At 32.9% G+C, this 19,128-nt stretch overlaps 3 protein-coding genes across 11 annotated transcripts; 1 reads left to right on the top strand and 2 right to left on the bottom strand.

The window, feature by feature from the left end:
• Positions 1-2,526: 2,526 nt before the first annotated feature.
• Positions 2,527-8,478, top strand: LOC126727131 (beta-glucosidase 46-like). Of its 5 annotated transcripts, none has more exons than XM_050432645.1 (12): positions 2,527-2,818; positions 2,956-3,022; positions 3,155-3,213; positions 4,753-4,828; positions 5,526-5,600; positions 5,738-5,825; positions 6,114-6,366; positions 6,754-6,869; positions 7,255-7,510; positions 7,581-7,683; positions 7,760-7,905; positions 8,180-8,320. In XM_050432645.1, the coding sequence occupies exons 1-11, from the start codon at positions 2,660-2,662 to the stop codon at positions 7,903-7,905; spliced, it is 1,398 nt and encodes a 465-aa protein (XP_050288602.1). In that variant the 5' UTR covers positions 2,527-2,659; the 3' UTR covers positions 8,180-8,320. The 5 variants fall into 5 exon arrangements, with proteins under 5 accessions (XP_050288602.1, XP_050288600.1, XP_050288601.1 ...); XM_050432643.1 differs by lacking the exon at positions 8,180-8,320 and adding an exon at positions 8,005-8,142 and having other exon boundaries at positions 7,760-7,868; XM_050432644.1 differs by lacking the exon at positions 8,180-8,320 and adding an exon at positions 8,005-8,117.
• LOC126727133 (RNA pseudouridine synthase 6, chloroplastic) lies at positions 6,384-13,912 on the bottom strand. 5 transcript variants are annotated; one of them, XM_050432651.1, is made up of 11 exons: positions 13,608-13,908; positions 12,836-12,964; positions 12,462-12,716; positions 12,304-12,385; positions 11,812-11,927; positions 11,654-11,708; positions 11,311-11,422; positions 10,208-10,377; positions 9,219-9,565; positions 9,040-9,098; positions 6,384-6,683 (listed from the first exon to the last, which is right to left on the bottom strand). In XM_050432651.1, the coding sequence occupies exons 1-9, from the start codon at positions 13,847-13,849 to the stop codon at positions 9,281-9,283; spliced, it is 1,446 nt and encodes a 481-aa protein (XP_050288608.1). In that variant the 5' UTR covers positions 13,850-13,908; the 3' UTR covers positions 6,384-6,683; positions 9,040-9,098; positions 9,219-9,280. The 5 variants fall into 5 exon arrangements, with proteins under 5 accessions (XP_050288608.1, XP_050288605.1, XP_050288606.1 ...); XM_050432648.1 differs by lacking the exon at positions 6,384-6,683 and adding an exon at positions 7,652-8,370; XM_050432649.1 differs by lacking the exon at positions 6,384-6,683 and adding an exon at positions 7,652-8,288.
• A 2,904-nt stretch (positions 13,913-16,816) lies between these two features.
• Positions 16,817-18,005, bottom strand: LOC126728728 (putative F-box protein At2g19630). Its single transcript, XM_050434515.1, has 2 exons — positions 17,305-18,005; positions 16,817-17,180 (listed from the first exon to the last, which is right to left on the bottom strand). The coding sequence occupies exons 1-2, from the start codon at positions 18,003-18,005 to the stop codon at positions 16,817-16,819; spliced, it is 1,065 nt and encodes a 354-aa protein (XP_050290472.1).
• Between the last annotated feature and the right edge of the window lie 1,123 nt (positions 18,006-19,128).

The raw sequence follows: 19,128 nt of genomic DNA, 5'->3' as shown, positions 1-19,128 counted from the left end.
TTCGTTAGCACTTTTATTTGAAAAATATCTTAGGTTCAACATTTTAAAATTTGCTCACAAAATTTTTTTTTCTTTAGTCCCTAATAAATATATATATATATTTTTATGAATATCGCTAATAAATATAATGCAAACATAATTCTATAAGGTAAGGTAAAAACATGTGTAGAACTTTTAATATAGGAGGTTTTATAAGAATTCCTAATGGAACTTTAACCCAATTAAAAAAATATAATTTGAAAATTGGTGAGGCCTTAGATGTTTATTTGACAAAATATTATGATATTAAACAAAAATTTCAATTTTATGTGTGTCGATACTCATTTTTGCTAATATGGACAAGGCCCCTACAATGTGTATTATAGATTTCACTTTAGGTAATCATATTAATTTGAACTTTCATTTTAGGTAAACATATTTTAAAAAAAGGTGTAAGCTACTACTATATATAATTTCAATCTCTTCTAAAAAAAGTATAATTTAAACTGTATAATTGTAATTATTTTTAATTATACCCATGCATATATATACATAGGGTTACAGACTAGTAATAATAATACTGAATCACTGATAGTAATTTTTTAAGGTTTATTATTTTTGATTTTATGGTTTTCTCACTTAATAACTCATTTACCACCAAAAAAATTAAGAAAATTAAATTGGATTCCTCATTCTTTAGAGTGTAGTAAATTGCTACACCAAAAATAATAAAATTGAATGGGACACATCACATAAAATTAGACTCCAATTTGAGATCTAATTGGATTTTCTTTTAGTTTTGGATATATATATATATATATATATGTGCATGATTCTCTATACACTTTACCAATCTAAATTATACCCTCGTTTACAATTACCACATTGAACTTTCAGAATGTATGATTACCACACTAAACTATAACTTGTATTTCACTTTGCACCATGCTATTAATTGGATTATTAACTTGGATAGAAAAAAATGTCATGTGCAACTCATGTGGCCTCTATATACGTGGCATCACATGCAAATTTGCCAAGTCTACTTCCAATTATATTCTGCCTACACCTTTTACAATTCATTTTGGAAGATAATACAATGCCAGAAATGACTAACCTTGAAAATGTTTTCCTTACTCTTAAGAGCCACAATATCCATGAATTTTTATGGTCCATAAGTGTTTTTTTTTTTTTTTTTTTTTTTTTTTTTTTTTTTTTTTTTTTTAAGTGCATATAGTTAACATATAACAAGTTAACCAATGAGTCATAAAATAATATACAATTTTTATCCCATGTGGGAATGCAAATCCTCTGTAACATTTTTTGTGTACTATTTTATGCTTCACCAATCACTACTTATCATGTGTATGATTGCTTTCTATTTTAAATTTCAGTTATTTTATAAGGAAAGTAAAATAGAGTGATACACAAAAAGTGGGAAAATTATTGTGTATTCCCGGAGTATTATAAATGTGTATTTTCTCCTCTCACATAAATGGTGGATCTCACTAATTAAATTCATGGTGGGACCCATCATTTATATGAGAGGGAAAATACACATTTATGGTACTTCGAGAGTACTTAATAATTTTCCCAAAAAGTGGTACAAAGAATTTGTATTTCCCATGTTGTTCATTTTTAGAAAAACTAAATTTTTAGAAAACATCATTTAATATTTTGTCTTTTAGTAAAAAAAATGTACAAGCTAGTTTACAAAAAAACTCTCATTAATTTAAACTCTAATAAAAATTAGCATTGATTTTTTCTTTTCTTAAAAAAAAATGGTAAATTTGAAAATTTATTTGATAACTTTTGAAAGAGAACTACTTTTTTTTTTTTTTTTTTTTAAATTATCAAAGAGAGAACTACATTTTAAGGCATTCCAAAATAAAATGTTGGACCAATAATCTGAGACTAAATGAGTACATTTTTATCTCAGAAAAAAATCTTTGAAATTATTTGGGGAAAAAAAAATTATATGTATTAGATAAACCAACCCTCAGTCCAAAACAATAAGAATCGGACAAAGGAAGTATGCATGATTGGGTTCCGATAAGTTAATAAAGTCTACCAGAAAATGATCAAGGAGTAAAAATTATAGTAGTAGGTTCTCTTGAATATAATTTTACTTCTTGATCAATTTTTTTTGGGTAGACTTTTTTGACTTATTTGAACTCAACCATTCCAGATACTATTTTTGTCTAAATTTTTTTTTTCTTTTTTTTGCTGAATCAAATTCTATTGTTTTGGCCCTTTTGGACTGGAATTGGTTTATCTAATAAATGACATTTTTTTCCCTAAAAATTTCTAACATAATAATAAAATTTTTTTTTTTTTTTTTTGATTCATTTGAAATTAATAGTGGGTCACCAATAGCTATGTTGTTCAACTGATACATAATTTTTTGTTGTTGATATTTTCAACAAAAACATCTAATTCTATCAAAATATCAACAACAAAAAATTATAGTGGGTCCTCTTTATAATATAACCAGATCTTGCCAAATCAGTTTATAATCTCACAATGACAAGCTCAGGTTTGTAGTAAAAAAATGACAGATTCCACCTAAGAAACCACACACACGCTAACAAACACAACCTCTCTCATATTATACAAAGCATGCATTTGCATTTATAGACCCACTTTAGTTATAGCAAAAGCCTGAAAGGCTCGGATTGCCATGGGAACTTCTACAATTCATAAACCTATTCTTCTCATACTGCAGATGTTCATTTCACCTCTCATAATATTATGTGGTGACACAACTTTAGCCAAAAGCTTGGGTCAATCTTCATTTCCCAGCTACTTTCTCTTTGGAACTGCCTCATCTGCTTATCAGGTTTGTCTATGGTTAAAAAGGTCAACTGCACCCCAATGCTTCAGAGAAACCCTCTTTTAACAGTCATGCTATACTTACTGTTAATACCAGATAATAGATACAAGCATTCATGTTGTTCTTTTATTTCATTGTTGCAGTTTGAAGGTGCTTATTTAAGTGATGGTAAAGGTTTAAACAACTGGGATGTGTTCTCTCACAAACCAGGTGAGATGGGCCATACTTTTAATTAGTTCTAACACTGCCAAATTTATTCATTTGAAGTATCAGAAACTTGTATGTATCTAGAGCAAATTCTGTACTTTGAAATTGGAATATCCACACCACTATATTCTGCAGGTAACATAATTGATGGAAGTAATGGAGATCTTGCAGTGGATCATTATTATCGGTATATGGTAATAAAGTTGAACATCTTGTCTCATTGATTCTGTTTGTGTCTATCTATATTGTGTATTATACACAGCGTGGTGCCTGCATTATAGGTGGTTGAATACAAAATCGTTTTTGTGGGCCCAAAGGTGGTAATAGTGACTTGATTATGATAATTAGACTAATTATTTGACATTTTTTGGGGTCGAATTCTACGTTTCTTAACGAGGATAAGGACAGAAAATGAGTCATATTATTCGGTTTTAGGCGAATATGGCAGGTAATGGGTCACATTTTTTATATGCAAGTCGTTTTAGTTAATTATATATTTATTCTCAAGCAGCAATGTTCCATGACACATGCCACATGAATATAAGCAATTATAAAATATACTGGAATACCATAAATAGGTACCCCCTCTTCTCATATGATATAATAATTGTTTTCGTATTAAATTCATGATGAGATTCACAATTCATGTGAGAAGAGAGAAATACCTGTTTATAAGTATTCTCAGAGTACTCTATAATTTTTTCATGAATATACAAACGATTATAGAATAATTAGCAATCTCAAGAAAATATATTATATACTAGATATATGTAATTTTCTTCTCATATAAGAATGGGTCTCACACGTGTGGGGTTTTGACCTTAGTTTGAAAGAGTCATTACGGGTACGTTTGGATACCGCTTATTTTGCTGAGAAATTAAAAAAAAATTAAAAAAATTGTTCATATGACTTAGTGCACTGTTCATGTCTTGTGAACAGTGCACCAAGCGCTAGTCCAAAAAAAAAAAAAAAAAAAAAAAAAAAAAAAAAAAAAAGAAGAAGAAAGAAAGAAAGAAAGAAAGAAAGAAAGCAAAACATGGACATGGGAAGCACAAAACACGCTTCCCAAACGCACACTACAAATGTCCATTAGAAATTGTTGTGACTAGAACAAACATGTTAGATGACACGTATCCCTAATTAATGAACATTAGATGAGACCTCAAAAGTTGTACTAATTGCATAAGACTTTTGATTTTGTGAGAGCCTTATCCCAATCTTAAAATGTTGAATCAGGTTTCAACTTTCAAGCACGGCATAGCCTATGCCATTTTGTTTGTGATTCATTTGTTTAAGAATATCGAATGATAAAAGATGAAGACATAATAACTAATAAGGTGGAAAATGATATAGTAATTATTAGGATATATAATTATATATAGATTTGCAAATCTTCTTTTTTGATTGACTATTGCACAACTGCTCTGTTATCACCCATGATGCCAAACATTGCTATTGTTTTCTCCTCTGTTTTAATAAGTAATATTTTGACACTGTTCTAAGCAACATCGCCAATCATTGCTATTGTTTTCTCCTCTGTTTTAATAAGTAATATTTTGACACTGTTCTAAGCAACATCCCAAGGGGGTCGATACTCGACAAACTTGATGAAAATTAATAGATTTTCAAAAGGGAGTGCTGTTTTGGGAACCTGGCCCAGAAAGAACCTGCCTCAAGTTGGTTTGCCACTTTTCAACACTAGAAGACCTAATCAATTCTAATATGGATATCAGGAAGACATAGAGTTGATGGGATCGCTAGGAGTGAACAGTTATCGCTTCTCAATATCATGGGCTAGAATCTTACCTGGTGAGTTATTTTTGTTTCCTTTTCAAATAAATTTATGAATACGTAATTTGTTACTAATTTATATTTTCACAATTTTTAATAAAAGTTAATGAATGCCCTAAAGACATTAGTTTATGAAATATTTTTAAAAATGTTTTATTTGAAATGTAAAAAAGAAACTAATTTTTTTAACAGTTTTTAATATTTTTCATAAAAGTTGTATCAAAACTTTTTTTAAATGGTCCATTAACAAATGCTCTAAAGACATCCATTAATCAGAACCTTGTTAAAATAATATGTTATAATTGATGTATTATAAAAGTGGTGTCAATGACAAAACCATGCAAAAGTAATATTGCTCTAATACCAACTTATCACCTTAACAAGTTATAAAAAATAAATAAAGTCATGAAAAGAATATGTCCTTTAACATTGAATTATGCTTGTGCCACATAAAGTGGCACAACTCGCCCACATAACGAGTTGTAAGTGATAGATAGGTGATGATAGGTCCATATAGGGTCACCTTTCTACTACTCACAACTCATTACGTGAGCAAATTATGACACAAGTTGTGCAACTTTATGTGGCACTAGCATAGCTCTTTAACATTACCCTTTTTCTTCCCTATATTTGCATGTATAATAATATTTTAGTTGAAAACTATCATGCAACACAAAAGACGTTAATTTCATCTAAAATCCATATTATTTTGCAGCGGGCAGATTTGGAGAAGTTAATTTGGCTGGAATTGACCACTATAACAAGCTCATTGATGTTCTCCTACTTAAAGGTTCAATTCCATCTCATTTTGTTGCTTGGAACAAGCCGGTCCACATATACCACTATGAAACAACTTTTCCAATCCCCATTTTTCGACATTATTGTCTAAATCTAAAGAACTTGTTTTATCAACTATGAAATTTACAGGGATCCAACCATTTGTTACTTTAAACCACTTCGATATACCTCAAGAACTTGAGGATAGGTTTGGAGGATGGCTTAGTCCGGAATCACAGTAAGTGCCTCAACTCCAACCTCTAGCCTGCAAAACTTACAATACTTTTGACTTTGCAGTAATATGCGCAAACTTACTGCACCAACGCTAATTATTACCTTATGTATTCAACATATGTAACATTCCTCTCATAGTATGTGAATTTTACAATTGTGTAGGACTTACTTGGGTAGGTTATGAGTTGAATCTCAAATTGAGAAATCATTATTATTACCATGAGCACCTGGCCTGATGTAAATTTGAGGATGCCACAGAAAGTAGTAACTTTTTTCTTGTTAACATTTTCAGGGAAGAATTTCGACATTTTTCTGATACTTGTTTTAAATCTTTTGGGGACCGAGTGAAGTATTGGGCAACCTTCAATGAGCCAAATCTCCAAGTCACAAGTGGTTACCGCTCAGGTATATATCCACCAGCTCGTTGCTCAAGCCCATTTGGAAATTGTAATGATGGGGATTCAGAGAAGGAGCCGTTTGTAGCAGCCCATAATATTATCCTATCACATGCAGCTGCAGTTGATATTTTTCGAAGCAAATACCAGGTAGGCAGCCAGTAACATTGATAAATATCCACACTTTTCGATTGAATTTTATGTCGACCGTCCCAACTATAACCCTCATGACTTGGGACCAACTGTAAACAAAATATATGACACCAAGCTCAGACACGTGTGAAATTAAATATCCATATTCCACACCACTGTATTAAAAATCAATAGTTACATATATTGGTACCATAAACCAGAAGGGTATCGTGTTTTGGGGAGAGAGCCATATGGCTTGTAGTTTCCAATGAACCTCTAGGACTTGTGGTTTTCCTTTATCTTATCTCCACATGTAATTGCCAAATGGTTTGACCCTATAAGGAAGAGCGAGGAAGGTAGCAATTAGTGAGCCATTGTCATCTTACTACAAAAGTAATCATGCAGAAAATACAAGGAGGTATGATTGGGATTGTCTTATATGCTGCATGGTTTGAACCTATTAGCAACTCCACAGCAGACACGTCAGCTGCTAAACGAGCTCAATCCTTTTTAACAAACTGGTTAGTTTCTTTGCCTCTTATTTTAATCTTTTAACAATTTTATTTTACTCTTAAGAATTTTTCCAAGTTCATTCAGCTCACACAAATTCATATAAACTTTATCCTTAAGGGGTTAGGGTTTGGTCTAGTGATTTCTATATCTCATGTAATCCATGAGGTTCTGGGTACAAATCTCCTAACCAACAACTTAAGGTCATCTCCAAAGGGTTCCCCACTAAAATTTCACTTAGCTTGTGTGTGAGATGAAAGAATGACACACCTGGGGGAATAATTAGATACTTGAAGAGCTCTAAACATTCACATTAGTCCAAAAAGGAAAAAGAAGCACATAGAAACTACATTTCAAAATGACGACATTTTATGCCTTGGCTGAAATTTGATGCAGGATCTTGGACCCAATTATATTAGGGAGATATCCATCAGAGATGAATGACATTCTTGGATCCAACTTACCAGAATTTTCAAACAACGACAAGGACAAACTGAAGAACGGATTGGATTTTATTGGCATCAATCACTACACCAGTTACTATGTCCAAGACTGCATCTCCTCCAAATGTGAGCCTGGACCAGGGATTTCAAAGACAGAAGGTTTTTACCTACAGAGTTCACAAAGAAATGGTGTCCCCATTGGAGAATATGTATGTTACCTCAACTTATAACAGTTACTGCCTTGTACCTTAAAGTAGTTGCTAACACTTTACAGTGCAGACTGATCTAGATTGGTTAAATGTTTACCCGCAAGGATTGGAGAAAACCATTACCTATATAAAGGAAAGATATAATAATACACCCATGTTCATTACAGAAAATGGTAAGTAAAGGTCTGAAGCACTTCAAATAAAAATTCCTTTACATATTTTAAAAGTAAATGTAATTGCTCTCCATAGGGTATGGCGAAGTCTACAATCCAAATTCCACCATTGAAGATTTCCTCCATGATGTCAGAAGAGCGAACTACATAGCTGGCTATCTAGATGCACTATCGGTGGCAATAAGGTATGAACATGCCAACATGCTGTGCTATCAAGTATAAGTAACAGAATCATGGCCTATCATTTTCTTATCTTACAAATTCTAATGTTGACTAAAAAGATCATTACACCAGCCTACATGTAACTATATTTTTTTGTAGCACATATGGTTTAGACAACTCATTAAGACAGAAAACCAGCTCCAAAAGGGACCTGATTTAGTTCCAGGGATAACTTTCACATATCAAATAGCTGGAGAAGCTCATTCATAGAGCTGAAGAGATTTTGAGACAACTTCATATTTATTTTTCCATTTTCCTTTTTATATGTGATCAGAAAAGGAGCAGATGTGAGGGGTTACTTCGCTTGGTCCTTGCTTGACAACTTCGAGTGGATATTTGGATATACAGTAAGATTTGGACTTCACCACGTTGATCATGCCACACTGAAGAGAACTCCAAAATTGTCAGCAAGTTGGTACAAACAGTTCATCACTAAGCATAAGGTTGTAACCTTAATGCCAGGACCTAATCAACAAAAGTTCCAGTATTAATGTATTCCTTATGTTTTTGTGTTTTAAAGTATAAAGAAAGAACAAGGAAATTTGCTAATACTATTCTTTAGCATTTACCTCAGTTTCGAAAACAAATGAAAAGTTTGTCAATCAATACAATCTAGAAACAGGCAATATTGGGAAAAAGATCATATCTAAAACATTCAACCCAACATCCATCGCAAACAATGTTAAGGAGGAAAAAAATAAATAAAAATTAAAGATAACCACAAAAATAAGGACAATTCAATAGACAACATATGGCGCTTGACCCCTGGCACTTGAGCCCAACACAAATTTTCCTTATATATTACAGTGAATGGTACATACATCTTAAAACCAAGCTCCTCTATTCCAGAGCATAGATGGTTATAAATCACACTGCAGATGTAATGCAGTGTAAAAATGTAAGAATGACCCAAAAAAGGAGACGGATCTCCCTATTCATAAAATTGTTAGAGAGAGAGAAAGAGGGGGGGGGGGGGGGGGGAGCAATAGAAAGCGCAATTTGTTTCTCTCTAGTAACATCACAATTTTACTTCTATGTAAGCTGTTTTCTCCCTACTTTTTTTGGCAATTCACTTTTCACTTTACAATCCTTATCAAAATTGCTTACATGAGATGCAAAGGTGAACAAACATACCATGGGCCATTTAGATTTCATCCTTCCTTGAATTGAGTCATGCCTTCAATAATACATACCTGCACATTAGATGTGTTTTATCTATTATTAAACAGTTGTTGAATTCATTTGCAAGAGAGTTAACATCAACAGAAGTAGCCAAGTCAGGAACTTTAACATAATAGTGACATATGACAAACCTCAACTTTAGCTTAAAAGTTAACGGAATGCTGCAGTTGATCCATATCTTCAAGTACCTATTCTAAGCAATTTCACATCTCCACCAAGGAGACCCAGCCTCATACATGTGTTCACCATCATCCCATGAAATCTGACAAGCTTGAAGACCAATAACAACATTTGGTTCTTTTCCATGTTGTTCAATCCACTCTGTAACAGCCTTTGCTTCATCAGTCTCACTAGTATAATTTTGCTTGTATCTGCCAAATGGGTTAAGCCCAGGACTTCTCATCTCTGCAATTGCAACTGGCAAGTACATTGAGTCACCCACCAATGGTGCACTGCAGGCAGCCAGCTGTGCTCGAATCTGCATTGTAAGTCTAGTTATTATCAAAGTAATAGATCTGGTCTTCTCTCACTTATATGACCAAAGGACTAAATTTTCTGGTCCTTTTGTTTCTCTGCCTTTCATAGCATCTAATAACATAACAAAGCCAACTGTGAATAAATATACCAGCCTCCATTACCTATATTCAATATTGACTTATCAATAGCTTCACTATTTGAACCAAAGAACCATAAAATAAAATTTGTAGAAAAGCTACTCCACCAACATTAATTAATTTTACCATATAAACCTTGACAGATATTCAGAGTCAATTCCTTGAGAAGCTCAGTTAAAATATTGAGAAAACTGAAATCCTTCAAACTAGAAATTCTCCGAATCTCAAACACTCCTAGAAATCTTCCTTTGAGCTAAAGTTGAACCTTGCCTTTAGAATCAAATGGCAATTTCATTCCCAGTCAACAATAAAAGAAGCACGTCAGGGAGTGCAGGAAATAAATTGCAGGGGCAATTATAACCTTTTCTCTCCACAGCAGAGTCGGAAAGTTTGACATTATTTTAATACATTTACTCATTCTAAAATTTCATGGTTTAGACCACAGGGTTAATGAATAACTACCATTCAAATTAGAAAAACAATGAAAGAAAGGACAAGTGACAAACCTGATGAGTCCGACCAGTCAGAAGGTTGATTTTACACTCATATGCAATATGCTGGGAGGGCCAGCCACAATCCTCCACACAATATTTCTTTTCAATGACAGCATTTGGCCACGGAACCTCCTTGCATTCCAAGACCTCAAGTTGACATAAGTTCCATCCTTTAATAAAATCTGCATGCCACAAAAGTTTTGGGATAAACTCAATCCACACCCCACCTCCCATATAGAACAGAGAGAATACTTTCTTAATCATACCAGTTGCGGAAACAATCATTTTAATAATGGACTTGCCAAACCAGTTATTGAAAATTACATGTAAGGAACTTGAGTTTGTGAAGGAAATATCCACATAAATTTAGCTACCATGTTAGAGTAGGTAAAAAGGGGAGCTTGCACAGAGTCAACTTCTTTATTCTTTTACATAGGCATAGCACAGCTGGGCCATCCTAGACTTGAACCAAAGACCTCAACTATGAAGTAAATCACTGCACCTAAGCCCAAACAACTGGAAGAGAATCAATAGATTTCTTTTCGGAGAGAATCAACAGATTCCTTTACTGGAGCAAATCAATAGATTCTTTTCAGGAGCAATTCATCTTTTCCAAAACAAAGAGAACTAATTAGATCAATATTGTCATTCAATAAACAGCTTATCAAAAGAGTGATCAAAACGTGATGATTTTCTAATTTCTACTTTGTACTTCATAGGTCCTATTGTCCTAATATATATTTCTCCACTTTTTGGCTAAAACCAAGATAGCTTTAATGAATTTTAAAGATCACCATTTTCACCCCAAACAGGGGAAAAGTAAAAAGATCACCATTTGAACAAATCACTGTTATGTGAATATAATAATCTATGATTCCTTTCTACGTAGTAATTATTTCAACTTGGACCTCATGCTAACCACTGATCAAGCTAAGCTGATGAGTGGGCCTGCTCGGCCTTAGCATGCCTCTTGGATGCTCTAGCATCAGAAGGCTTATTGAGTAATGCATATGTGCACAATGCATGTTTGCCTTCATCAAGATAACAAAATGCAACTCATCAAAGGTTTGAGACAATTTTCCATAATCACCATTATGCTAGATTGAGGTGGTTACCTTCTGAAATGAGTCTTGGAGCCATGTTAACTGGACGCATGTAGTGGGCAATTATTCCTATTGGCACCGGAGCAGCAGCAAGAGCAAGATAAAGCTTCTTCACCTTTTTCTCCTGATGACAAGAAAATTCATATGAGAGTAACGGCCTAAAGAGGGAAACTGAAATTAAGTAAATGTAAATTAAAAATATATATACATCCAGTTTTGTGCATCTACTCTGTGAGAAGGATGCACTCACAGAGTAGCATGCACAGCATGAGGGGCCTTCCCGCTACAGGGTAATTGGAGCCTGCCCTCCCTGCAAGAAGGACTTGCTGACTACAGTCTATGCCAGAGAACTTACTCTAATTTTACCATGAAAAACAGAGCAATACTCCTTGGTCCTAGCCAACACAACACTGCAAGTAAATTATAAACCACTATTCACTCTCTATCAATGGTAATAGCAATAGCAACCAACAACATATTCTATAAGATGATTAATCCTATAAGGTACAGTACCAGCCTTCTGTGCAATTATCAATCTGGTGGGTAGTCTTCAAAGGGGTTGTAAAACCCAAGGCACGAGTGGCAAAAGTTGCGCAACTTTCTTCTATGTTGTCTGTAGTTCCTCCAACCTAATCAAAATTAACATAAAAATAAATAAAAAATAAAAAAAACCATAAAAGCATAAAGCAATCAATGAACTAATAACAAACATTCAAAAAGGCCATGTAAATGATATTGAGTGACTTAGAAATCATAAAGAATGTATAAATAAATGTGAAATACACACACACATTAATAACCATGATTATGTCCTTGTTTTACATATCTTTTATTTAAGAGAAACTAAAAACAAGAGCATTGAAAGGACAACCAAACTATGCAGTTCTAGCATTTAGCCATATACAAAACAATTATATAAATAATTATATGGAACATCAATTCATTTGAGGCACAATTTTGGTAAAGTCACATAATTACAATGAAATTAATGGATTGATTACATACTGATGTACCGGCAGGCTTGTCCAAAACCACATAGGACTCAGACACAGCTATAATTCTTGATTTCCAGTCAATTTCATAGCACCTAATAAAAGTTCAAATGTCAATGAGTATCATTCTAATAAAATTGATAGTTAACTCTGTCACACATAATGCTTTACCTTGGGAAGCGTTTTGGGTGTACGTGCACTCGTAAGTATGTTCCAGCTTCAACAAACTGATCTACATGAGTTATCCTAAAAGTTTTCTGTGCTTCTCGTATTGTTTTCCCTTTGATGGAAACTCTTTTTCTCAGAACTGATGGAGCTGTAAATTCTTTAAATATCCTAATTTGCTCTTCAGTGGCACTTGGAGGAGGCTTTGGACATACAAGGGCATAATATACAGCTCCAAAATGGATGAGATCTGCAACAAACCTTCAAAGAATGAAACTCTACATTTATCACTTCATCCTGAAAAATTCTAACAGAAAATCAAAGATCATACAGCAATACCAACAACTCTAAAGTAATTGAGAAAAAAGAGCAGCACTCACAGCGCAGGAAGATCCAGAGCTTTACAGATATATTCTTGAACAGGCCCACCTTTTGAGACAACCAAGTGTTCGATTCTTGGCGGGCCATTCTCCGAGGGACATGGAAGTAGCCGATGATATTCAGGGTAGCTTAAACAAAAATGAGTCTTAGAGTCAAGACAATGAACAGGCACTACAAAGTATTTCAAAAGAACAATTTATGAATTCAACCAAAAAAAAAAAAAAAGTTCTTTAATTAGAGCAATATATTTTAAAGCAACCATTGAATAAGAAGGGGTATTAGGGAAAGAAAAAAGAAGATTCAAAACCTCATTTCTTAAGCTTTTTCTCAGTTTAAGTTTACTTTACTCATCAACAAACCAAGTGCAAGCAAACTTCATTATAATTTATCTAAAAATATACTTTCAGCTAAGAAATAAACCAACTCACAGTCACTCAACAAACTATAAGCAGTAACTGCAAGCACTGGAAATATGAATTACCCATTAACAAAAGATGTGACTTTTTTTGGTTTTTTGTATGAGTGAGAGTGGAATTTGGAACCAGTGACCTCCACTTTCTGGTCCCCGGCTGACTGTGTACCATGGGGTTCTAAAGAAACGAAATTTATGATATAATAACACTAAGAAAATTCAAATTCCTGTTCTTTCCTCAGATTTCTCAAAAGCCAAACAAAGTGCAAACAAGATTCATTTCAACCAAACCTAAAAAAAAGCCAAAATTACAGGCATCCAACAATATAGAAGCAATAAAAACTTTAACTTTGACATACCCACTAACAGAAGTAGTAGTAGCAGCGTGTACAACATCTGACTTTGAGGATTCACATGCAAAAGCACTAATATTTGAACACCCAGAACACCAAGCAGCCACCAAGTGCTTGTTATGGTGCTTCTTGCTGAGAGCAACATGGGTGGTTGCTAACGTGCGCACAAGGGTCACAGGAGGACTTATACTTCTGCAGCCATTGGCTAAGATTGAAGCGAAACTCATTGTTACTGAGCCCATCTTCATGGAAATCCTTGGGAAGTGTGAAGTACGAAGTGTGTGTGTGTGTTTTTGTCTCTGAGAGTGAGGCATAGCCGTATAGCAGAGATTTTGATTGATACTAGTTTCGAGTTCGGGTCGGGTATATGATCGACCCGAGACCTTTTGTGGGCAAAGATTTCTTGATTAAAAAACAATTTGGGCCTGTTTTGTTGTTGGGCCGACTTCGGTACAAAATTACAAACTCATGCTCAAAGTTATGGTATGCCTAAAGCTTGAGGAAACATATAGGCAAGAAAAGAAAAGAAAATATAAAGATAAGATTATATTTAAATTGCTTCTTGTATAGTAATTATCTACCACAGCATATTATTTTTGAAATAGATATATATTTCTCTTTACGCTTGGTGCTTCTCAAATATTTCTCAATGTGTATTACAAAGAGAGCATAAGCTCGTATATATAAAGGAATGAGGAGAGGCTGAGCAGCTATAATATTAAATGTAAAGGATGCATGTCCATCACCCGTGAAAAATGTATAGTACATAACATTAAAAATTTTATCTATGCTTTATCATTTTCATGTGAAGGAGAGAAGCATAATGCAACTAGAAAGAAGTCCATACACAAGTGGAGAGAAAGGAATAGAATATATATGTTGGGGTAAGATATATTTTAAGTTCAAGGTTAAGGATTATCAAATAGGGAAGTTTCTTCCAAATGACAAACGGATCAAACTGTTTATGGTGAGACACTGTCGTGTTTCTCTACTAAAATAGTTCTTATGCATTGTGATATCCATTGTTGAATGTAAAAGTGAAACAAGTGATCACCAATTCCAACAATTAAAATTACATTTTCCTTATATTATTAAAAATTTGTATTTTTTTTTCAAAATTTGGTTCTGTTAATATATGCCCTTAGGGTATATTAATCATTCATTTTAGTAAATTTTTTTATGAAAATTGAAAAAGCAGTAAAAGAAGTTAATCACTTTTTTGTTTTCTTATAGAAAAAAATTCCTAAAAATTGTTTACTAACATATGCTCTAAGGGTTTACGTTAGTAAAATTATTTTTTCTAATATAAATAATGGATTTATTAATATTTTCTTCCTCTTTAAGCTATTTAAGACATATATAGAATTGACCATTTGTAAAGAGTACTATAAAAAAATCCAACCACACCTTACAATATTTATAAAACATCTTGCCTTATGAATGTAAATTGCATTATATTTCCTTCAAAAAAATGACAAAATTTAAAACATTTTTAAATAACAAATATAGATTACTTGATCTAGAAAATCTAATATATTGTATCAATTATTCTTTTTTAGAAAATAATCATATTATTTTAAGAAGAATTTGGGACTAACACTTATAAGTTATAGCCACTATTTTCATTTTTCACTTAACAAAAAACAAATCATCAATTTTTTTTTGCACATCGTGCTAGTTTGCTACTAATTTATATTTATATATATCCAAAAGCTAAAACGTAACATTTATTGTTACTACGCTCCTATTAAGCCACTTCCACGACCAATTCATCCACCCATTTTCAACATTCTCTCTCTTATTTTAAACTTTTTTTCCTTATTAATTTCTCAATTTATTGTTATACTTTCTCTAAGTTTCTCCTTCCTTTTACGTTTTCATCTTCCTACTACTATCTACCTTAATATCATTTTTCATCTATCCATTTATCTTCTTTTATTTTTGGGTTTTCTTACTCTTCACCTCTTACTATAAATTTATGATTCTCTTACCTATTCTATACATAGTTTTCCCACACACAAAATGTTATTTCTCTCTCTTTCTCTCTCTCCATTTTTTTTTTTTGTTTTTGCATCTCTACTTTAGGTTGATGAGTTTTTGTTTTATTTGGAACTCTACTTTAAGTTGATGTGATTAAGTTTTGTGTTTTTAAGTTGCTATGTTTTTAATTCTCTTTGATTTCATAGATGTTATTGTATAGTATTATAAAGATAGTATATAAAAAATATAATGTTATTTTATTACATAACATGACTTGGATAATTTAGTGTTTATTACTATATTTTTAATTTTTACTTTTTTGTTCTTCTCATATTATTTTCTATAAATTTCTTTTTATTCTGTCTTGAAAAATTGGTTATTCTCTCTTGAAAATTTTAATTCTTAGATTTTTCTAATAATTTTTTATTTGATAATATGTTTTAGGTGGACGAAATTGTAATTTTGGCTAAGAAAGTAACCTTAATAGATTATCAACAACAAATTATTTTCCTAATTGGTCCAATTAATCATTGTTAAGTTTTATTAATTTTTTTAGTTACATTTTCAGTGTTTTGGATTATACGGCAGAAAAAATAGGCTTGAGAAAGTTTGTTTAAAACTAAAAGAATAATTTTCAAATTTTATATTCTTTTTTATGATTCACAAAATGTTATAAATAACTTTTATTAAAAAAATGAATATTTTAATTAACATGCCTTTTGAATTTCTGGAAAAAAAAATTGTATTATTTTCATTTTGATACAAAAAAAATTTTATTTATGATTTATGATTGTTCCTATAATACATAAACTTTTTTTTAAGAAGAGTAATACATAAAAAAAAAAAATGATTTTTCATATTTATATTTATGGTTTATGATTTTTCTCTTATATTACATTTATGTTTGTTACTATAATAAATAAAAATACGATATTATCACGCGTAATGCATGGGTTCACAGGTAGTTAACAATAATAGCCAAGAGCCTTGTAACTCAACTAGTTGATACCTTTTAGCATGCATTTCCAAGATATTCAAGGTTCAAATCCTCTCTCCATCGCAATACAAGAAATTAGGTGGTATTAACATAATTATGGAACTAGAACTAATAGTGCAGATACAGCAGGTCTAAAATAACAAATAGATTAGATTGTACTATGACAATTGGTAATTGATGATCTATACAACCAAAAAGGAAAATCATAATTCAGAAGCCCAAACAATAATTTCTAGTATCAGGCGCCATTCTGTGAGGGAGCAAAAGGAATGGGAGTTGGCCAACTTGGGAGCACAAAGTTGATGATATTGCACTTACCATTCCGAGTGTCAGGGTCGTGAGGAACATCACAAAAGACTTCTACCGTTTTGCTCCGCAAGTTGCATAATAAAACCTTCAATTCAATCGCCAAGTACAAGATATCTCCATCATTGGGATGAAAAGCTAGCACTAAGAAAAGAGGATATTTCTGTTGTACATCTTCAGTGAGCCATGGAGATTTTTTTGAGACCAATTGGTTGACAGAAACTTCGTGTTCCAAGTACCATTTGCCCCCGCCTTCATTATCATAGTCCTTGAGCTCCCAAATACGTAAAATGCTACTGAAACGAGTATAGAACATTGAAATCTGACATATTCTCAGGCACCCTCGACACACTCCAAAACAATCAGTTTCTTTGTCTGACTCCCATCCTATAGGCTGCTCGACAACATCTAGTGTTGTACGGATCAATCCCGAGAAGACGGCCACTGTTACTGCACCAAAAAAGCAAGCTTTTATAAGGAACAGCACAAAGTGCGAAGTGAGTCAATTCAAATCCCTCTGGATCTAGACACAACACCATCGACTCGCTCCATTCCCGAGTGTTGGATGAGAATATGTATACCTTGAATTCCCTTAACTTGTCATGAAAATAAGGAATGAGCACCACGCTGTAACTGAGTTGCTTCTTGTTGTAGTCATAGCTGCAAATTAACCCAGCCTGAATCCATGAACGATGATAAGGTAGAGGGATGGGAGGGAGCTCGACACATTGCCTAGTGATTGGATTTATCACATAGTAAACGCTCATCGGAATAGGCTCCTCATCATCTTTTGCGCGCCATAAGAGCAAGTCGTTGCTAGAAGCTTCAAGCCAAAGATGCTCACTCTGTCTGTGTACATAGGCAGCAAGTGATTTCAATTCGGGTTCATCTGAATTGGTTGCGAGGACACGAGTTATTGACTGATCATCTTTGCACTCGAACAGCAATGTAAAGGGCTGAAGGTTTGTGTGAAGGTGGCTAACATAGCGGTGTGTGAAATAAGGAGTAGAGATTAAAGAGCACCAGCGATTTGATACACATTTGCATTGAAATACAGACTGTAAAGGCAGGTGAAGCAGAATTTTTAACAATAGACCATCTGGGAGATTGTCCAAACTCATTGATCTTCTGCGTCTGCGTTTGCCTCGGAGTTTTTGAGAACATTGCAACAGATCCATTACACACATTGCAAATTTTACATCCAAGCAATATAGGTGTAGCTGCCTATGTATAATATAATGGAAGAAAATAGATTTCATAGACCCAATCAGAATAGAATTCCTAATCCGTGTTGGAATGGAAAGCCGAAAGTTTTCAAATTAAATTTACATATATAATTAATTCCAAAAAAAAAAAAAAAAAAAAAAAAAAAAAAACAGTGGATAAATATTAACAAATAGTATAATTAAGACCTTGAGAATCGTCTTATTGAAAAAAAAAAAAAAAGACTTTGAGAATCGTAGCAATTGAGAATTGAGCTGTATCTGATTGTCATCATTGTACAGAGAGAGTACTAATAAAACTTGTACTCTAAAATGTAAGCTAGGGGATGTGAAACTAAGAAATCCTGACCGTTGGTCTCAATCTATTCAAAAGCACAAACTTGGGTTGAAACCGAACTCCCAAAATTCACATTACTGTGTTTTCCTCAGTTTTCTCAATAGACAAAGAAAGTGCAAACAGGATTCACTTCAACCAGCAACTTGATTAACTTGTTCTTTTCCTGTGCAGGGCCGGCCCAAGATAGTTTGAGACCTAAGGCCAAAATTTTAACTGCCCTTTTTATATCTAAATATCACTTAAATAATATTTAGTTTATTTTTTTAATTTCAAATCTATTATTAATTCTTACTAATTATTGAGACTAATTCACTATGAGTGAGCTAGTATGTACAAATTGACGTGTTACCAATAAAAAAAAGTTATTTAAAACATTCAATTTATTATATTGTTTGAGTAGTACCAATTATATTCTTGCCATATTATGTGGGTTCCAGTTAGATCAACCGGTAAAGTCTCTGATGGTTGTATAAGAGATCTGGGGTTCAATCCCCGCCTACACCAAAAACTGATTGGTGTCTTGGTCTGATGATAAAGAGCTATCATCAGGAGCGGACGACATAGGTTGAAACTCCCTCTCAAAAAAAAAAAAAAAATTCTTGCCATATTAGTTTATTAATTTTTGTCTTAAAATTTGTATTAGTTTTAATATTTTTATTCACTTAATGGTAAATTGGTGATTGT

This window comes from Quercus robur, chromosome 5 (genome assembly GCF_932294415.1).
Source record: "Quercus robur chromosome 5, dhQueRobu3.1, whole genome shotgun sequence".
NCBI classification, from domain to species: domain Eukaryota; kingdom Viridiplantae; phylum Streptophyta; class Magnoliopsida; order Fagales; family Fagaceae; genus Quercus; species Quercus robur.
Note: the sequence above shows the minus strand (reverse complement) of the source record. Positions and strands in the feature narration are given on the sequence as shown.